The 20187-nt window shown below is 43.1% G+C and overlaps 1 protein-coding gene across 3 annotated transcripts; it reads right to left on the bottom strand.

Moving 5' to 3' along the window:
• Positions 1 to 884: 884 nt before the first annotated feature.
• Positions 885 to 20111, bottom strand: LOC109982429 (ankyrin repeat and IBR domain-containing protein 1). 3 transcript variants are annotated; one of them, XM_020631638.3, is made up of 21 exons: positions 19923 to 20111; positions 16560 to 16911; positions 12555 to 12726; positions 12300 to 12431; positions 11536 to 11727; positions 11299 to 11416; positions 10956 to 11176; positions 10345 to 10433; positions 10107 to 10251; positions 9205 to 9365; positions 8815 to 8903; positions 8396 to 8526; positions 8133 to 8267; positions 7862 to 7948; positions 7668 to 7734; positions 7344 to 7489; positions 6835 to 7013; positions 6608 to 6659; positions 6408 to 6464; positions 6123 to 6246; positions 885 to 5725 (listed from the first exon to the last, which is right to left on the bottom strand). In XM_020631638.3, the coding sequence occupies exons 2-21, from the start codon at positions 16745 to 16747 to the stop codon at positions 4224 to 4226; spliced, it is 3987 nt and encodes a 1328-aa protein (XP_020487294.2). In that variant the 5' UTR covers positions 16748 to 16911; positions 19923 to 20111; the 3' UTR covers positions 885 to 4223. The 3 variants fall into 3 exon arrangements, with proteins under 3 accessions (XP_020487294.2, XP_020487295.2, XP_065804439.1); XM_020631639.3 differs by having other exon boundaries at positions 11536 to 11724; XM_065948367.1 differs by lacking the exon at positions 6408 to 6464.
• Positions 20112 to 20187: the final 76 nt, after the last annotated feature.

The raw sequence follows: 20187 nt of genomic DNA, 5'->3' as shown, positions 1-20187 counted from the left end.
TGGTGGAGTAGTATCTTTAATCTTCTGGGTACGATAAGGTGCGTTTGTCTGGCGTGTTTTTATTATACGTATATAATTCAGTGTGCGTGCCTGAAAGGTTCAGGGGCTTAACTACAATTTAAAATTATATTCAGTGTTTTAAAAGGTACACCTACACACACTTCTGCCTGAAATAGAATGCACCACTGAAACTTTTGGTTTGGTAAAATAAAGTAAAATAAAATAAAATAAAATAAAATAAAATAAAATAAAGTAAAGTAAAGTAAAAATAAAGTAAAGTAAAATAAAATAAAATAAAATAAAATAAAATAAAATAAAATAAAATAAAATAAAATAAAATAAAATAAAACTAAATTAAATAAGATAAAATAAAATAAAAATTCTGCTGGAAATATAGTTATATCTATATTCCGTTACCCCGGGGAGGTATACTTCACACGCTCTTTCTATGTATCTAGTGAAGTCAAAGTGTTCAGGTCGTAAGTTTTACATTCATATGCAAAATATACTTCAAAAAGGACATCAAATGTTCTGTTTGCTGGTAGTGTTGTAGTTTTCACTGTTTGACAGTAGATGGTACTACAGAGTTGATATGGTGAGTATTTTACCACCCTGGTGTTGATTGGTACAGTGGACCTTTGAATAGTTCTGTCAGGACTGTCATTCAGCACAGGCATGTTATGGGTAGTTTTCAAAAGGACAAGTTTTGGATGATCCAAAATAAGAATTTGTCCTTACTAGTTGTACTTTTTTAATGCATGATGTTTGAAGTATGAAGTTCACTTGATATAGATATGGATGGCCTTTTTGTTGTGCATTGTTGTTTCAATTCCTTTAGTGAGAGGGATTTCTCTCACTAGCACTCCAAGAAAAACTCTTAGTGACACACTTTTAGCTCTTTTTATTGAGAGTAAACTTTGCACTGAGACTTCCATTTACAGTTTTGGCCACACATCAAACCTCCTTTATGGACCCACCGGGAATGTATCAAGTATAATCTATGAGAGTGCAATTTCATTCTTTTGAGTTCTGTAGTGGTTGGCTGAGGGTTAGTTAAAGTATAAACATTAAATATGGAGTACAAAATGGCAGACCATAAATTAAAATCAAAATCAAGAAAACAAAGAAAATAATACTCATAATAATAAAAGTCTCACTCATCAGTTCTCCCCATCTTGTCTGACACCATTTGATCAATTTAACAAATTAAAAGCATGTCTGTGCAAATGAAAGAAACCCACAGAGTAAGAGCGTTCAGTGTTTGTCCTGATTCAACCATGCAACCAAAAATAAAAGTGAGTAGTCCTGTTGACCTTCATTCCTTAGGGAACAAAGTCTAAAAATGTTAAGGGCGTCACTGGCGGCCCTCACACATCAGAAGGCGATGCGTTATGAAATGTCTTCATCAGCACCTTTAGGCTGTCCAGCACCTTCACAGTTTAATGTTCAATAGAGAGAAGTGGTGTTCTTTTAGGGTGTTCAAAGTCAGGATCACTTCATTTGAGCACATTTCATTAAACCTGCAACTAAATCTGTCAATAATCAGTTTCTGATTGCATATCACGTTCTGTATAATTGGATACTTCTGCAAAGTAGAGGGAGACGTTTCAACAAATTCAGAGTTTGCTTTAGAAAAGGATTTCTTGACATTTGTTTGGCCTTGATGAAAGTATGATTCATTGTAATGATCATGTCAGTGTCCAAAGCAGCACGTCATATCTAAAACACAGCAGGCAGAGTCTTCTCTCTTGTAAACATTACAGTTGGGCAATAATGTTTGGCTTCACTACAATCAAGATAAAAAAAGAAAGAATCAAAGGCCAACTGCGCTACACTTTTGTACAAAGTTGTTTCTGATTAAACCGGAAAGTCAAGGAGTAAAAAAAAAATCATTAATTAATTCTTTCATGTGGCTTCGAAGCTGTTTTTTTTAGGATTCAATTAAACGGCCTAAACATCTTGGTACCAGGAAAAGTAAGATAACACTGGGGTGTAGATGGAAACAATTCTAATGTGCAGCTAAAACCTGTGTTGTGTTTCGCAGTGTGTTCTCCATCAGCTTTCAAAAACAACTATAAGGTTAAAAGGAATGACACTAACAAATACCAACAAATAAACAAATACAAACAAAAAAGGCACACAGACCAAACAGCGCTGGTCTCAACTTGAAGACATTTCCATCAGAAGGAATAAAGAAAAAGGATAAATTACAGTTCAAACAAGCCTGACCCAGCTCCCATTCATCACCAGCACGCTGCACCATCCATCAGTAGTGGAAAAGATGCGAATGAAACAAACGACTACAGCAGGAGTGATTTTGCTTTGGCTGAGTTTGAATGTGCAAAGAGACAAACATTAAAAATCAGTCCTTAGAATACAGTAACCTCCTGTTCTTAGTTTCACTTGTTTCTAAGCAGACTGCTCTCTGAATGAATGTAATAAAGGTTTAACTTTTTCTCCAACACTAACCTTTTGAGTCTGTTTCAACAAATGAGCTCTGGAAGAGGGACAAAAAGGAAATGGGATGTCAAAGTGTTGCAATGCTCTGAGTGTCTGTTACTTTGACTTCTGGGTCAATGCTGCATGCTTTCCAGCATTACACTAACTTACTGGATTTTAAACTTACTCTTGATGGAAGTATTAAAGTTTAATAGTAAAGTGATGCAGTTAAGTATAATCATAAACAGCATTTGCATGAATGGAAGATTTACTGTGGTCATTATTTTTTTTAGTGACAGCATAATTCATTTTTAGTTCTTTCATCTGACAAAAATGGATCGAAAATGTGTTCTAAAAAATAAATATCTTCCGAGTTTGATTTTAATTTACTGCCTTGGGCAAATCGATATGTGTTAAGAAGATTGTTCAAGATTTATTACTTAAGTTAAATTAATTAATATTAATACATGTTTTTCAGCCTTTACTCATACTTAACATACTTTCAACACCTACTTCTGCCACAAAATTGCACATTCTTGGAGGAAATGACCACCGATCTTTTTTTTTTTTTTTTTAAAGAGAATTAAAGATGACTAGCATTGTGTTTTCCGATACATCATTGCAACAACTCCAGTAATTAACTTGGTTTTGTGATACTTTTTCATTCATGGATGGATTAAGCTGTTTTCATTGTGTTTTCTCAGAGCAGATTTTAAGGCTTTGTTGTTGAAATGATTGTTTGTATTAAGAGTTTTAAACGTTAAATCGCTCATTGTGTAAACTGAGCCAAAGCATCTGTGAAATACATCAATATGGATGAAAGCTGACCTCTTATTAAATACATTTATTTTAAGGAAGAGAAGAAGGGTGATGTGGTGAGTGGGAAAACAACAAGCACCAATGACGATGAAATGTCTTTGAGCAATACACTCACTTCCCACTGACTCTAAAGGTGCAGCCTTTGACCTCTCTGTTCAATACCATTTCTCCTCTGTGAGGTGTAACAAGAGAAAAATAACTGTCATAGGTATGTTGTTCTAGCAGTGACAGGTGCTTTCTTGCCTACCAAAAGGAAAGATCAGTAGTGTGTTTGCTCCCAAACAAAGCAGGCACAGTGTGCAAGAAGGTCTAAAAAGGAATCAGGCCCTCTGATTGTACAGTACGCTAAACCAGCTCCGAGGTTACAGTTATCATCGTGTTCGGCTCTGGGAGCTTTGAACAGGCTCACGGTTGGGTCAGTTTGTTGTGGCAAAAAGGAGGCAAGTTTGGCTTTCAGCATGATCAGCACCAAAACTTCACCCTGGATGAAATGTAGAAGACAAACACAAGAGGAGGCGGAGTAATAAATAAAAAAAATAAGAAAAGAAAAACATGAGCAGCACTTTGAGTTATGATATCAGTAGCTTACCATTGATGTACTCTGTTTTAAACACTCAGTTGTTTCAAAGAATAGTTTGTCTGCTTTCTTTATCGCAGACAAAAAGCACTTTAAAAAATGCGTATGACATCATCTTTACTGGACAAAGCCGCAGGTCTTTAAGTCCTCTCTAGATACAGTATAATACACACAGTAAACACTCAATTGCCAGAGACACACAGCTTCCATTGAGGCATCAACATTAAATTTTCCATCAGTGCTCCTCACTAGTTTTTCCACCTTTTGTTTGTTTCCTCTTTTGCTTTCATCTCTCTCTCTCTCTCTCTCTCTCTCTCTCTCTCTCTCTCTCTCTCTCTCGGTCTGTACTTGCTCAACCATCTCTCTCCATGTCGTCGCTTTGTTGCCGTCACACCAGGTGTACTTGCTCCTCCCATTCCTCAGGTGATTGATCCTCTTCTAGCTGAAGGATGAGGTCTAAGTCTCTCTCTGTGGGCGGGGCAGCATTTGTGGGACTGTTTCCGTGTTGGGGGTGTGGGCACGGGTGTGTGTGCACTTCGTCCAGCGACATGTCAGCCACACACCCTGCGCCCGCACCCTCCTCGCCAGCCTCCCTGTTTTCAAGATCAAGAGTGCTCGGCCTTGATGTCTTCAGGTTCTCTGTGCCCGAAGCACCATGATGGGGGCTCACTGGCCCCCTCTCCCCTTCTGGCTCACCCTCCAGGGGCTGCCAAACTGGGGCCGGGGTCGGTTCCCTGGAGGTCTGGCTTGCAGTCTCAGTTTCTGTGTGTGTGTCGGGGGAGGAGTCTGTTTCTGTAGTGGGAGGGGAGGGGATGAGGGCGAGGCTCTGCGGGTTGTTCTGGGGGTTGATGTTGTTGTTGAACCAGGCCATGATGTTGTCCAGCAGCTGGGCACTGGCGGTGGGGTCCAGGGCCTCTAGACTCTGAGGGTCGCTGGGGGTGAAAGGGCCCCCTGGTGGTATCACCGGGGAAAGCAGCAGCTCCGGATCGAGCTCTGGAGACGGGAGGCACAACTGGGCAGGGGGCTGGGGGTCTGGTTTGAGTGGGCGTTCGAGAGCGCAGGCAGCAGGACGCTCCTGAGAGTAAGACCTACTGTGTTCTGGGTTGGATGTGTAAGAGCTGTCTGGTTTCGAGGGGCTGTCATACGAGGATGCGTGTTCCTGGTTGTAGGAATTCTGAGGGGCTAGGTTTTGGGTGCTTTCAAGTTCGTAGGAGGCAGTGGGCTCAGCCTCAGCTAAATAAGCATTGGAGTGGCAGTAACCCTGCTCTTTGTTGTCATAGCGATGATCAGTGGTGGTGATATGGTTGAGCACATATGGAGCGCTCTGCTCTTGTCTATTGGTGCAGGCGCTATATGCAGGTTCAATGCTGTAGGGAGCGGTTAGTGTACTGTGGTTGTATGTGTGGTGTGAGCACAGCTGCTCCTGTGTGTGTGTGTCCAGGTCGTAAGGAGTGGTTATGTTCCCCAGTTTCATAAGGCTGTCTCCCAGCTCCAGCAGCTCCGCACTGAGAGAGGGAGGCGGGGGAGGAAGGGGGAGGGGAGTGGACGTAGGATGCTGGGAGGTGGAGTCTGTCCTGTGAGGAGGGCGGGGAGGATCCAGGAGAGAGGCTGGATATGAGGGGCCTCTGGCACCTGGAGGACCGTCTGTGTTGAGAGAGTGCAAAGCGACACTGCCCAGTTCTCCAATGGGACCCGCCCTCCTCTCCTGTCCTGCTTCCAGTCCCCCAACAAGCTCCACTCTTCCCTCCATCCCCCTCTCCAGGCCTCCTTCCAGGCTCCGCTCTCTGCGGGACTCCTGCAGGGAGAGCTGGATGGCAAGAAGGATATTTGGGTCGTCGTCATCCAGCGAGCCAAGCGCTCTCCTGCGTCCTTCGCCTCTCTCTGGACCTTCTGGAAAAACAAAACATGATGTTAAAACGAAAACAGCTTTATGTGGCTTAATGCTCATTGATCCCAGTGGTCGATGTCTCTGTGTGCACTGACTGTACAAGATTAATAGAGCTATAACTTAAAAAACCATTTGCTGGCTGTCAGGTGTAGTGACATCTGAAAATGTATTAGGGGAGGCAAATGGGAGAGCTGGATTAGGATCAAATGTTTATACATACTGTAATATATTGCTATAAATCATTTATTGTATGTGGTACAATATTGTGAAAAGTGTTTATTTGAACAATTCCAAAATCCCAAGGACTGTACGAACACCTTTTTGCCTTTTGGATAATCCTGTTAGCATTCAAAAGGCCTTGATAAAAGTTAGTTGAATAGTGCATTACAATGTGCAGACCTGTGTTCTCACTCCTTCTGCTGGTTTCTGGCGTGTTGCTGCTGCTCCTTAGGTTGTGCAGACTCAGCATGTCTCCTCTGCGCCGTGGTCTGTGTCTGCGACGGTACTGGATGTCAGCATAATCCTGCAAAAAGTAAATCAAGCTGTGTTTTAACGAAGCCAACTCCAGCAGTGGTGTGCCAAGTCCTCTTTGCACTGAACATGTGCACAATCTAAGGCAAAGAAAAATAGAACATAGCACATGCATTTGCACAAAAATGCTTGTAGCTTTAAACCATTTATTACCTGTGACTGTCTGTCTCTCTGCTCTCCTGCTCCCAGCACAGAGTGACGACTCCCCATCTTAACACACACAAGCAAACTATGTCAGCTGCAGCCGGAGTCATGCATTTACATGACGGGAGGGTTACGGTATAGGGAGAAGCTTTAGCTGGGGCATAAATCTCAACATTAGCAGCGTTTCATTGTGTTCAGTTTCTGCTTACCTCAGGTGAGGCAAAACCGAGGTACTCCCAGTCCCATGATCCTCCAGGGTAACTGGAGCAAATAAAACAGAAGAGTCACATTATTCAAACATTCATCATTGTGTAGTTTGTAACCAGATTTTTTACTGTTTCTTCTCTAACTGCAAAAAACAAAACCATTTAATGTTTGAGTGAGTGTGAGTGTGAGTGTGAGTGTGTGTGTGTGTGTGTGTGTATTTTCTCCTTACTTCCTGCGTGGAGGATCTGGAGAATCGTTGGGAGCGACACCACGGGCCACTGATGCCAAGAATTCTTGCCTCTTCTGCTGCACCAAACGAGCCGCGCTAATGATTTTGTGGCAGGGCGTCCTCAGGTAAGGCCGGTTGACCTTCTGGGCCAAATCCTCCACAACCATCTCCAGGTCAGTCTGGGAAGAAACCACAGACAAATGTGTCTACTTCCATTTGCTCAAAAACTGGAACTCCACATTCACTGATTATGGTTTTAAGTTCTCTCCAGTCCCTCTCTGCCATACCTCCCATTACTCTTGTGTACACACTTTGTCTCTACCAAGATGTATTTAGTTGTGAAATCTTGAAAATCTGGGCTAACTTTAAGGACTCTAATGTTTTGTAACTTGTTTAGTCCTGTGTGGTCTAAATCAGCACAGCAGTCTTTACAGGGTCACAGTAGGGGCATGTAAGCCATCAGATTTGTTCTTGCAAAGGATGCATGTCAAAGATTTGTGATCGATTACCTGCATGAGCTCAAATATCTCTTTCTGAGTGCTGCCTTGCTGCAGGAAGAAGCCGTACGGGTAAGAGCACTTCAGCACACGACGCGTCTTAAGCAGCTCGCACACGCCGTCCTCTATGAACCTCGTGTCTGGTGGAGTGCCTTCACCTGGAGCAAAAAAAAACAAACAGAGACACACACACGAGGTTAGTGAAAAATACTTAAATAAATGAAGAATTATAAAACACTGGAGCAATCTATTACCGCCTCTTCAGACCAAAAAAAAAAAAGTTCTATACGCCCCACATTAATTAAAATCACATCAGGCAAGGATAGTGAGACTTACGACAAATGAAGGCTCTGCTCAGCTGCTCCATCTTCTCTTTAGCTGTTTTCAGCAATTTCTGCTCCAACTAACAGACAACAAGACAAAATATACACATCCAATATCTCACAGTCATCAGATGTACTCTAGCTCTAAATGAGCATTTAGGAACTCTAGCTGTGAATTGATATGAGAACGTGTCAGGAGTGCATTACCTTGTAACTGTGTTCATGGTTCTTGAAGCGGGTGTAATAGTGCATAAAACGGTCCAGCTCCTGAAAACTTTTGTGCTTCTTTTCTGCCTGTGACAAAACATCCACATGATCATTAAAGAGCCTTGAGTGTGCCAGTCAGCGTGTTTGAATTCTTTATGGTAATATGATCATCAGAGAGGATTGAGCAGTTCTTGTAGATTATAATTCAAGCAGTGAAAGATGTCTTTTTGTATATGTTTATGTTTACATCATTTTGTTTGTCTGTTAGTACCTCTACAGTCATCTCCTTGGACTGCTCCTCGAGCTGTTGGATGACCTCATAGCGAGTGCAGCGATAGTAGCCTCCTGTTGATGAGCTGTGCTTCTTCCACTCCTCTAGACAGATCCAACAGAAGTCATACTTACACTAGAGAGAGAGAGAGAGAGAGAGAGAGAGAGTTCATCTTAAAATTGTCTCCAAACACAGGACAAAATAAAGAATTATTAATATTGAGAGATCAGACAAACAGCTGACAGAGATATTAATGTGTAAACCTTGGCACACTGCATATGGTTGCAGCCCTCATTCTTTTGAATGGGCGACTTGCAGTTGGCACATGGTTTGGAGTTGGTCAGCAGCCACAGGCAGTTAGCAGCATCCTCATAGGCTTCACTCACACCTGCCACTGTAGTAAGCAGAAACACACACACACACACACACACACACACAGACACACACACACACACACACACACATAAGCAACGACTCATTTGTCCATCACCTTTGGCAAATATCAATGAGCTGAACACCTGCCGGGAGGTTATAAAGTACATGAAGACACATCCTGGTCGGCTGACCTGACAGCTGTTGTTAACGGGCTTATTGTGGTGCCGGCTTACTGAGCTGCAGCTAAAACGATCCCCGGGAACACTGAAAATTCCTGGAAACATTAAGGTCACAGTGAGGCACTTACACTCCTCAGGCTTCATCTCTGTCACTTTCTGGAGCCAGTTCCTCCACATCTGACAGTCACATGGCTCGTGGGCCTCGCCAAGGCACTCCCTGTGAGGGAGATAAACAGCATAATATAATCCACTGACAATAAAGTAACAAAACAACTGTCACCCATGCTGCAGCCATGTGGCAAAAAAAAGCCTGACGATAAGAATAGGGAGATTTAATTAAAAGTTTCTGTTGACACAAATATTTTGCTGACAAAAATCTAAAAGTATTAGCTGAGAAACATTTGTAAAAAATGTGTGCTGTAATAAAGGGTATAGTTTTCAAAAACACATATTTGTGTGTGGGAAAAATAATTGAACACTACATTTGCATCAAGTTGAAAAAGAGACAAGCAGTGTACCAGCAGAAGAGGTGACCCTTTCCACAATCAACAGCTGGGGAGGGCAGTAGGGGGAAACTCTGGGGGTCGCTGTCCCCAGGGCCGGGTCGCGTGAGCCGCACTGCACGCTCACAACGTGCTGCGGGACACCAGCGGATGGCGGGATTGTTGTCAACAAACGCCTGCAACAAAGAGGGGAGAGGTGATGAGAGAACACAATAAATGGACAACAAACAAACCGGGAGAAATTAAAAGTAAATAAAAGTCGTTCTTTTCTGAGATCTTTCTATAAACTTTTCTCTATAACCCTTTTCATACTGTGTAGTGCCGTAACTAAGCTCAGATGTCGTTACATTTTTGTACATTCGTAGTGATTTCAGACAGTGTAATATTTGTGTCCCTGTCTGTGAATTCTGGTGTTGCAGAAGCTCCACATACACACACAGTCAGGCATGCACACACACACAACGCTGTGCTCCCCCGCCGGCTCAGTTGATCCCTTCTGCCTCTGTAATTCATTCATTACTTCCCCTTAAGAAGGAATAGAGGGGGATCCCTTCATCCCCACCCATTAGGCCTCTGATACCCCGGTGATGTCCTGGCTCTTGCTGCCCATTGAGTTGTGTGGGCTAATAGGGGCCATGTGGTAGGGTAGGGAGTATCATCATTGTCACTACCTGGTAGGTGGCAAAGCTGTTTTGTTTGCGATGACAAATTAAGGCTACAGGTTGGGCTATGTAAATTATCAGTAGGGCATAGGGGCGCTTATCCTTTCATTAGAGGCACAAGTACCTTGTGTTTATTTCAAATTCAAATATGGAGCAACAACACAAACAATGGGCTAGGACACAGTTGGAAGAAGAGTTAGTGAGCCTTAAAGAGATCCTGAACACAAATTTCTGTATGACCTGTAAATGTTTTACCTTGATGTCAAACTGTAGATATCGCTGATCCATCTCTCTGGAAACCACACTCTCGATGACATGCACTGGCACCAGCTGGTAGCACTCGTAAGCCGGGCAGAAGATGTTGTGTGCGTCGCCCTCCTGAATCTTTACATTGAGGAACCTGAGACACAAATGAGAACGCATATGACAACAGTTGACACTCTCAGGTGTGCAGGAACATTTGCATACACACACAAACACAGGTGGTGCCTACCCTTCCCAGCATCCTCTGCAGAACTCGTGTCCACAGGACATGTCCACCGGATCCTCAAACACTGAGATGGAGCAGAGACATATTCCACACTGCAGGGAAAAAGACTAGAAATTATGACATTTCAATTATATTCAGAGGTTATCTGATACTTATGCCTAATAAACACCTCAATGTGTTCTCCATAACGATACACAAATAACGGACAAAATAACAACATTTAGAGAATTTTATGCAAACAAATATAATCTCCGTCAGTGAAGATACACATCAAATAAATAAGATTATCTAAATTGTAATTAATCCACTGAAGTCTTCATGAAGAAAAACTGCCTATTAAAGACCTTTAGATTAATGTTGACACACAATGAATGTGCAGTGTCAACTTTTTATCAATAGGTTATTTGTCTTAAGAATTAAAATGAATGAAATTAAAATGTTCTAACCGAGGCTGTTAAAGTAGAGAAGGGGAAAATGTTGTTGAATGCACTTCTAAGATAGAAAAACTTGCACTGCTGACTATTTTTTTTTTCTTGGCTCTTCAGGTCTGAAATTGGAAATGTATATTTCCAGCCCCTTGGCGCTTCTGTTCAAATCTGGAGCAGATGTCTCACCGTAGACAGGCCCTCCTCTCCAGGTGTGAGGCAGCTGTCAGTCGGGGAGGTGAGGGTGAGTGTGAGAGGTGAGCGTGGGGTCCGGGGCGTGCGAGGTGAGGGTAAGGTGTCCCAGGCGTTGTATCCGCTGGGTGGCGGGGTAGGCATGGCCACACCCGAGCGCTGGCAGCAGCCTTCAGCGTCCGACATCCAGGCTTCGAGAAGCTTCTCTCTGTCCCAGTCTGACAGAAGAAGATGCAGGTTTAAAGACAAGAAATGTTTGTGTAACTCTCACAATGACAGAGCTGTGTGGGTCTGTAAAGGTCCCAAGAATGCCAGCTTCCTCTAATAGAGAAACACACACCATGAGCTCGGAGCAGGGCCTCAGCAGTGAAGAGGGGGGCTTGCAGCATGTCTGCCGTCTCTACGATCAGCATATCCTTCAGCCTGCGCAGGTCCTGAAGCTTCAGTCCCTCATAAGGCTGAGATTTAAAAAAAGGTAATTCGGTTACAGGCACAGCAGGAAGCAGAAGCATAAAAATAACAACATGGTTCTCATCGTCAAGCCAGCAGGGAACCCCTCTGGTGACTGTTGTCTCACCTCTTTGTATTGCAGCAGGTTGGTATCACCATGTGCATCTGTGTTTGACTGCTGAGAAGAAGAGGAGGAGAAAACCATCTGCGACTCCAGGCTGAGGGCCAGCTCGGTGTGGTGATGCCGCTCGGCATGGTCGCACGGAGTCAACTTGTCCTCATCCTCTACAAAAAGATCTGCCTCACTCTGGATTAGCTGCTAAAGGGGGAAGAGATCGGGGGGGGAAAGGAATGGGAGAAAAAGAAAAAAAAGAGTTAATGAAGAGGAAAGAGAAATTGGAATTTGAGCCAAAAGACAAAGAAAGCGAGAGGCCTGAGCGAGAGAGGGAAAAAAAAACAACAGTTCAAAAGGAGTTCATCAAAAAGGAGATGTATCGAGGCGTTGGCAGACAGTTTATGAAAAAGGCAAATAAAAGAAAAGAGAGTAGAGAAAGAATGTAGAGTGTTAAAACTTTTTTTTATCTTTAAGTATATATCTGGATTACTTTTCCCCAGGCTGCTCATATCACAGTTGAAATCAGTTTTTTTTCAATTCAGGAACTAGGTTTTCTTTCTTATTCAATAACTGTAATATCAAGAGAGGAAATGCTACTTGGAACTGACAGTAATGAAACAAGAAACAGATGCTCCTTATGCGAGGGCTGGAATATTACAGTCTACTCACTGTCCTGGCTGTACCATCCAATCACAGAGAGCACAGACAGACCTGCTATAGTAAAAAAACAAAGCCCATAGCAGTGCAAGTTTGTTAGCCTGCACACTTTTTCTCACCTCCACACAGCTCTTCATGCCTGCAGCAGCAGCGTAGTGCAGACAGGTGCTGTGATGATTGTCGGTGGTGTTGACATTGGCCTTCTCGTACTGGCCTCCCTCCAGCCTGGCCCCAGTCCAGCTCAGGATCATCTGGCAGCGAGGGAACACACAAATGCATTCACATCATTAGTCAAACGACAGCGATGGCTTCAGCTTATTGGCTTTTCACAAAAGTGTGCTCACTGAGCTTCACTTAAGAGTGTGTGTTCGTACCTGCAGGCAGTCTGCACGACGCTGCTCGTCCCTCTGTGGCCGGGCAAGCCGCGGTGACAGCGCTCCCTCTGACAGCAGCAGGATCTGCGGGCCTTGGCACAGCACGTGGAGGCAGGTCTCATTGTGTATGTTGCGCTTGTTGGGGTTTCCCTCTTTACTAAACAGGAAGGACCTGTATGATGCAGGTGATAAAGACAAGATTACATTAAATGTGAGAGGTTTAAAAAGAGTAAAGTGATATGAGAAGGAAGAATAGAAGACTTCAAACAGAGAGTGTAAAAAAAAAAAAAAAAGAGCAGAGGAAGGAGAAAGAGGACAGATGAGTTCAGATGACATGACAAGAGTGAGGTGTAGTGCAATCTGAGAGTCTGTGGGTAAGAGGAAAAGAGAGAAAGAGGGAGGCGGAGAAAAAAAGCATATTGACTGTTTCTGTTTAACATCTATGAGATAATGGACATGGTGGCTGGCAGGTGCATGCACACACACACACACACACACACACACACACACACACACACACACACCCACAAAGACAGTGATGGATGGGGAAGTAGCTCGGTGGGCCTGGCTGTGGTTGTGTTTCTGTTTACTAAATTGTTTTTCTCTGCTACTTGTCAATCAAGATCTCCATTTGCTGATTAGCTTTTCATGGTTTTATTTGGCTTCACATATTCTCCTCATCCCTCGTGAAGTTTCTTTTTCAATATTTCCATCCTCTTAAAAACATCTAACTCTCATTTTCTGTCTTTTCACTCTCCTCCTCTTAATCTTTTTGCACTTTTTTTTTGCCTGCCTTCCATCCTCTTCGACAAAACTTTATTTTTAAATCAGTGATGGAACATGAATAATGGTCCATTTGAAAATACATCATTAAATTAAATTAAACAAAAACTGAGGATATATTCGGATGCCATTGTTTTTCCACAACACAATACAAACATTCTACCAAAGCTCTCCCTCAGTGCTCCCTCTGGAGTCTGGACACACAGCAGTCACAATTGAATTAGTGTTTGAATGTTTCCTTATTGTGTAGCCATTTAGCCCATTCTTCCACTTACGCCCTGCTTTTCCACTTTTGACCTTCTTATCCTGTCAGCCACAAGCCCCTGCAGCATTCCCCAGATGGCAGTGCACTGCCAAGACACCCAAACAGCAATAATCATCATTATTCCCTTTTTCACTTCAACGCAACACCCAAATAGCAAAATAGCATTAATTAATCTGAGAGTAAGCTGATAGTTAGCTTTAGCTTCATCTGACTGCATCAAAATGGTGTTAAAGCATGGCCACCATACACATGCCTCCATACAACTAGTAAAATGTACAAATGTGGAGTGAGAAAGCATCACTTGACTACATTCAAAGTGTTTTTTATTTATTGTAAAGAAATTCATACTTTGTTTATTGTTTTTATTGTGAATGCTCGTATAATGCTCTTATTAATTTCCCATCCCTAACTGGAGGTTGCCACTTGGTGAAGTCATATAAAGTAAAATGGGAAGTAGCTGTATGAAGGGAAATACATCTTCTGGGACTCCTGGGTCTATGTCAGACAACAGGAAATCAAGTCACAAGAGTGATTTACATATTTAAAAAGCGTTTTCTAAGTTGTTGTGGAAGGAAGTGGTCACTTCCTGAACTACACCCATTTCTTCCAGTAATTCATCTAAAAGTTTGCACATCTCTTGGGATTGCAAACCAATCCAACCCACCGAGAACACAAGAAGAGGGCAAACCGACATGGCACAGATACCCGTTAAAAAAAAAATCGGAATAACAGACTCTGCATCGACCAGCCCACGCTCAGTCCTCTCCGAGTTTGTATTTTGTCTGAGATTTCTGCCGTCTATCTGCTTTCCTCCGTCCAAAAAAGCTGCTGGAACAAAGAAGCATTTCCTCTGATACTTATCTGGAGCAGAGCGCTGCCTTCAGCACGCCTCCCTGGCCCATTATAGGTTAGTAGGAAGGGACACAAATAGAACACCATGATTCATTGTGTTATACAGACTCGGACGCATTAAGCAGTCTTAGAGTCACAGTTTCCCCCCCTAAAAACACACACATGCACATGTGCACACATGTAGATGCACGGATAATTGAATGGCCTTTTCAAACTGCTTCCTCTGACCCCCCGCCCACAGTAATCATGGAGAGAAAGGGCAAGAGAGAGAGAGAGAGAGAGAGAGGGGGAGAGAGGAAGAGGAAAAGGAGGAGGTGACGATGGCTATTGAGTCATGGAATCAGCAGTCTCGTTCACGGCAAGCAGCCTGATTATCCCTGCAGGGGGTAAAAGACACACTGGTGCCTTTCTCTGTATGTTTTTTAGTTCGACCCCTTTCTTCAAGGTTGTGGTAGACTCAGGGACTCCACTGTATTGTTTCTTTGAAGACATTATCCAATGATGGTGTGTGTGTGTGTGTGTGTGTGTGTGTGTGTGTGTGTGCAGCTGTTTCAAGCAAGTAGAGATGCAAATAAATTGATGTAAAATCAAGTTGGCACGCTTAAAGTGACACTAACCCAAATGCAACAGGAGGAGGAAGACTTACAACGAATGGTCATAGCATACAGCTGACAAAGAGATCTTCACTTTAGTCCCTAGTACGGCACAAGCTCAAAAGTAGCTCAATAAAACTCCTCCCGATCCAGAGGAGAGCATTATAGAGCTGTTTTCTCGTGTTTCTCTGTTTTCACACTGAACTTCATGTGTATTGTTGGTGCAGTGCTCCTTTCTTGTTTGAGTTTGTTGAGACTCTCACAGTAGCTCATTTCAGTAACTGGTCCTTTCTGAGGCTGTAGTTTGCACTTCTGTTAATCAGTGTTTCTCGCAAATTCGTTTTTACATGTGCAGGAGGTTCTGTGGGTGTTAAAGTACAGTTTCTTATCTTACTGTTTTTATGTAGTTAGTTTGGAATCCGGATGTTTTTAATTTGGCTGATGAAGCTTTTCTGTGTCCGCCACATGTCAAGACGATTTCCAAGACTTTCTGTACAGTAACATTGTTTGTATTAGTGACTGGGACTTTTGTGTGAAGTATCAACTTGTTTGCGTTAAAAATGATGCATATGGTAACACTCAGAAATATATCAAAGCATACAGTTAATTGTTGTCAGTTTAATATGACTCCCTTACAGAGCAGCCATTGCACCTGTGTTAGAAAACTGTTTAACAACATTAAAATACATGGCTCAAAAATGACTGTCCAAATGATTCAGCATCTCAGTCAATCTCAACACCCATGGCTAAAAAAAAATTAAGCCGATGCAGATTGCAGTTCATCAAATGGCCACTTGAGACTGACTCCAAAAGTGAGCAAATGTCATTAAAGCCACATATTAAAATGCTGAACTTTACAGCTAATATCAATTTGTTTAAATCAAAATGTAAAAGTTGTGCACGATTTGGGCCGTGATGGTTTTAAGTGACAAGTAAATACTGCTAGCCAGGCTTCCTCCTCAACTAAGAGCCTATAAACTTGACAGCTCAACTTTAACTGTAGTTGTGGGGCCTTTTGGGGAACTTAGTGAGTAGGATTCTCTAGCATTTAATATCAGGTGCTGGTGTCTATGCTTCTCATACCTGACTTGCATGTTCTGTGTTTCTCAGACACTGATTTATAGGTTGCAGCTGGTGAGTAGAGGACAGGATTGTTGATGGTCTTTCCCCCCAGAGAAGACAACTGGCTGTAACCTTTGTGATGAGAAGACTTTTTTTTTTTTGTTTCCAGCTGCTCAATCTTTCAACCAAGATGTGTGCAAGTATGCTAGATGTTACACAAGTACACCAAGGTTTTTTATTTGGCCAAAAATAGTCAGCTATCACCTCTACAGCTCTATTCTGTCTTCTAATTTGATATCTGGCTCTGAAAAACCCATATGGTGACGGCCAAAATGCACAATTAAGACTTCTAAAACAAATGTCTGACCTCACACTAGCTGTGTTTGCCTCTAAAACAGAGTCTAAGCTCTTGAGTCAAAACAAGCCATCCCTCCAAAAAAGTTGAGTTACCTGAGCAGACGAGTCATGGCATGGCGGCAGACGTAGTGCAGGGGCGTATTGTGCTGATACTGCTCTCCGTATGAAGCATTCGGGTCAAGGCCTTCCCTGAACTGAGGGTTGCCTTCATACAGTTGCCAGGCTAGAGCCTCGTCACCTCCCACCAGCGCCTTGCGGAACTTGGTAGCTGTGTTGCCCATGGCTTTGAGCCTGCAGAGGGCCGCCTACAGGGAGATGTGGCAGATGCTCGTCCGCCGTCCTTCCTTTCCTGCTCACCTATGCCTTCGGCCTCCTCCTGCTCCTCCTCCTCCCCCGTTCACCACAGATCACACCTTAGAGCGACATGGTTTAGTGTTTTCCTGCCCTGTAAGCAGAAGGAGGAGAGACGGGGGGATTGATAGGAGGAAAATATGGTGGAATGATACACATGGGAAGAGGAAAGAATCCCAATGAGTGAATGGGAACGGAAGTTGGTTATGGTAGGAAAGGGGGAAGAGAAATAGCGAGACTGAGGCTGGAAAGTGAACAAACAGAGAGACTAAACGAAAGGAAGAGACAAGGAGGAGCAGCTCAATCAATCAGTCCATCCATTGATCCGCTGATGTGCTTTAGCGAGGATGTTATCTCACCGGAAATAAAGGAGATAACAGAGGGAAGGAGAAAGAAACTAGAAAGCCAGAGAGATCATTATAAAGAGGACAGACAGGAGGGGAAGGTTAATGATATCCAAGCCATCGATTTTGTTAGTCAGTTGATGAAATGCATGGTCAATATTACCACAGCTGGCCACTGTGAGTCCAGTTAGCTTGCCTTTGTGAGGAATTTGCATATTTTGGGCTGTTTTCATGCCTGTCTGCGACTGGGGATATGAAGCTCTGAGTGTGAGTTAAACCATGCAGTGCTAATACACAGAGCTAAAACCTGTTTCATTTTTCCTCTCAGGCACTAAACCAAAGAATCATAGGAATTAAAACTATGGCTGCTACTGCTGAGTTCACTCTCCCAGCAACAGCTTACAACCCCTCCTGTAGTTTCATTAGTTGTCATGCTCTTTTCAATGTTTTCGCTCTAATTTCAAAGTGCTTCACTGGCATTCATCAAAAGAACTAAAACAACATGGGAAACAAGAAAACACCTCGGTCACATTTTGTACATGATCACTAAACTTCATCTTGTCTCACAAAAAACACATACACAGATTGTCCTGCCTTTGACACATAAACACAGCATTACATCCTGTAATGAGTGGAGTCTGTATGTGAGTGCATGTGTCTGTGTGTATTGGGCAGTTGAGGGTATCATTACAGTCTTCATTCTATAGCCATCTGTCTGGCCCTCACAAAGAGCCTCTTTTAGCCCAGCTACAGTTGGCCGCTGGCTGGTTCAGGCTCTGGAACATTTGAATAACGTGGCTGGCTGCCTCCCCTCCTCTGCCTCTCCATTTCTATGCAGTGACAGACAGGGGCACATACAGGCAAAACACAGCCTGGCAGATGGAGACATACAGGCTCGCACAGAGGCTGCTACCACTTGTGAAATAATAGAGAGGATCTTGTAAGGTTCTTCTCTTGTGATGCACAAAACAGGTATCTGATATCTAATCAAATATCTGAAGGGTTGATGGTGGTGGTGGAGAGGAGATACTACAGTTATTAGGTCAGTCTGTCTGCTTGGCCCTGTTTTGTGCACAATGGTTTACTTCCAGTTCACTTCACTCTTCTGTGAATTTCCGCCAGTCTCCCTCTGTCTCTCATACTAAATAAGGACAGAGAGTCAGGACGTCGAAGAACTTTGGAATCCAAGAGAACGTAAGTCCTGCTGTTTGCACTTGGCAGTGACAGTGCAATTATGTAGTATTATGAAAGCTCTAGAGCCTGCATGTCATTCAGTGGCCGGGTGGAGTGAGTCTGAGGGTTGCTCTTTGTGGGCTGGACACTCACTTATAAATCAAGCCAGGAACAAAGACATGCCTCTGGATTTACATTTGTAAATGAAAAGTTTCACTTGGACCATGAGTCTAAACAGAGCCGGGTTATAGTTCATGTGGTATTCCCATGTCAGGTTAGAGACTTAATGACTCATAAACTCAAGAATCACAAAGTCACGAGTCTTCTCTTGAAATCCTTACAGATCATTCCCGCTAACAGGAACTCATCCTGACTCACTCTGTGTTTCTAAATAGCCCAGGCATGACAAAAAACATCGCACAGTTTACAAGAAACATGACGAATTAAGGTGATACTTAATAATCCTGCAGGGTTTAAAGACGATTTTATTAGTCAATGAACAATCGCTTTCTCGTTCCAAAAGCTCCAGCATGAAAAATTTGGACTACATATTTTGAAGACTAATAATAAAAAATGCCCGCTGCAATAACAAGATGATTCCTTTCAAAAAAAAGTTTTGTTGTGCCTGATTTAGAAAATCTTAAGATTCTCACACTGAATTATATAAATACGGAAAAGAGCAGCAAATTTGCCCTCTTGAGAAGACAGAAATTAAGTGTGTTTGGCAGCAATGCTTAATCAGCTTCATATCACTAATCTTTCATATCCAAAGAATACAAGAATTATCAGCAGCCCTATTAGGATGAATGTCTGTCTTATCATTATATGATTACAACACTGGTATCATAGCTCTATAATAAACCTAACAGTGCAGGTATGATTGATGAAAGGCCAAACAGAGCCCAGCCCATTAAAAGTTTATTCTACAGCTACCACCACTCTGTTATTATAACTACTGAATATCTTTAAAAACAGTAAGCACCCTCATCTAAACTTAAAGTCAGCTGATACACATCAAGTCCAACACCTCAGTCAAGGCATAAGGGGGGGGGGGTCCGAGGTGCTCTATAAACTGACAGATGAAGACATAAAACTTGTGATTGAGCAAAAAGTCAGACAGCTCAGTGCAAGTGACTTCCATAGCGCCTGGGCATTTACCAGAATTAGCTAGGTCACCATGTATCAGCCAAATAATCAGGTCAGACCTCGTGTGGTTACCCCTGAAGAAGTGTGTCAGCATGAAATGGAGCACAAAACAAACAGCAGTCGACTTCTCTATGCATGTTTCTGTCCATGCGGCCCCTCGGGTAAAGCTCCTTTGTTTAACACACTGACAGTCTGTGTGTATTACTAACCCAGCTGAAACAAACGAGGCTAAGAGTAGCATGAATGATAAAGATAAAACGCGTTACCCTGGGTGTTAACGTGTTCCCTTCAGCAGCACGGGGAAATGTTAACACCCAAAGCTGCCTGCCTTCCTGCCGCTATCAAAGCTAGCAAGCCGTCTCTGAGGTTTACGTTAGCGTGTTATGTTAGCTTCGAGTACCTTTCATACAGCAGCACAACATCAAATCTCCGTCTTACTCACACGGTTGTTTCACTTGGTCAAGCTAGTCGCACACTAGGGAACCTTCGTATATCGAGGATCATTATCTCATCACTGTCATTCGCGTCCCCGTTTGCTTTTCCGCTGAACCATCCTCTCTGCCACCGGACCCGGCAGGGGCGAAGATGATGCTGCTGAGCGCGGAGGGGCGAGACTGACTGGCTCGCTTCAGTGTGTTGTTGTGGCTGCCAAAGAGAAAAGAACACTGCGCATGCTCAGCACCAGCTGTCACACTGAGGGCGCCCCC

The sequence above is a fragment of the Labrus bergylta genome, chromosome 19 (assembly GCF_963930695.1).
Source record: "Labrus bergylta chromosome 19, fLabBer1.1, whole genome shotgun sequence".
In the NCBI taxonomy this organism is placed as follows: domain Eukaryota; kingdom Metazoa; phylum Chordata; class Actinopteri; order Labriformes; family Labridae; genus Labrus; species Labrus bergylta.
This window is presented reverse-complemented; position numbering and strand designations above follow the sequence as displayed.

Excerpts from the sequence above, each read along its gene's own strand:
- LOC109982429 (XM_020631638.3), bottom strand. The coding sequence starts at position 16,747 with ATGGGCAACACAGCTACCAAGTTCCGCAAGGCGCTGGTGGGAGGTGAC. Across the intron at positions 11,728-12,299 it reads GCATGAAGAGCTGTGTGGAG|CAGCTAATCCAGAGTGAGGC; the intron begins GTGAGAAAAAGT and ends TTCCCCCTTTAG. Across the intron at positions 5,726-6,122 it reads CAGAAGGAGTGAGAACACAG|AAGGTCCAGAGAGAGGCGAA; the intron begins GTCTGCACATTG and ends TTGTTTTTCCAG.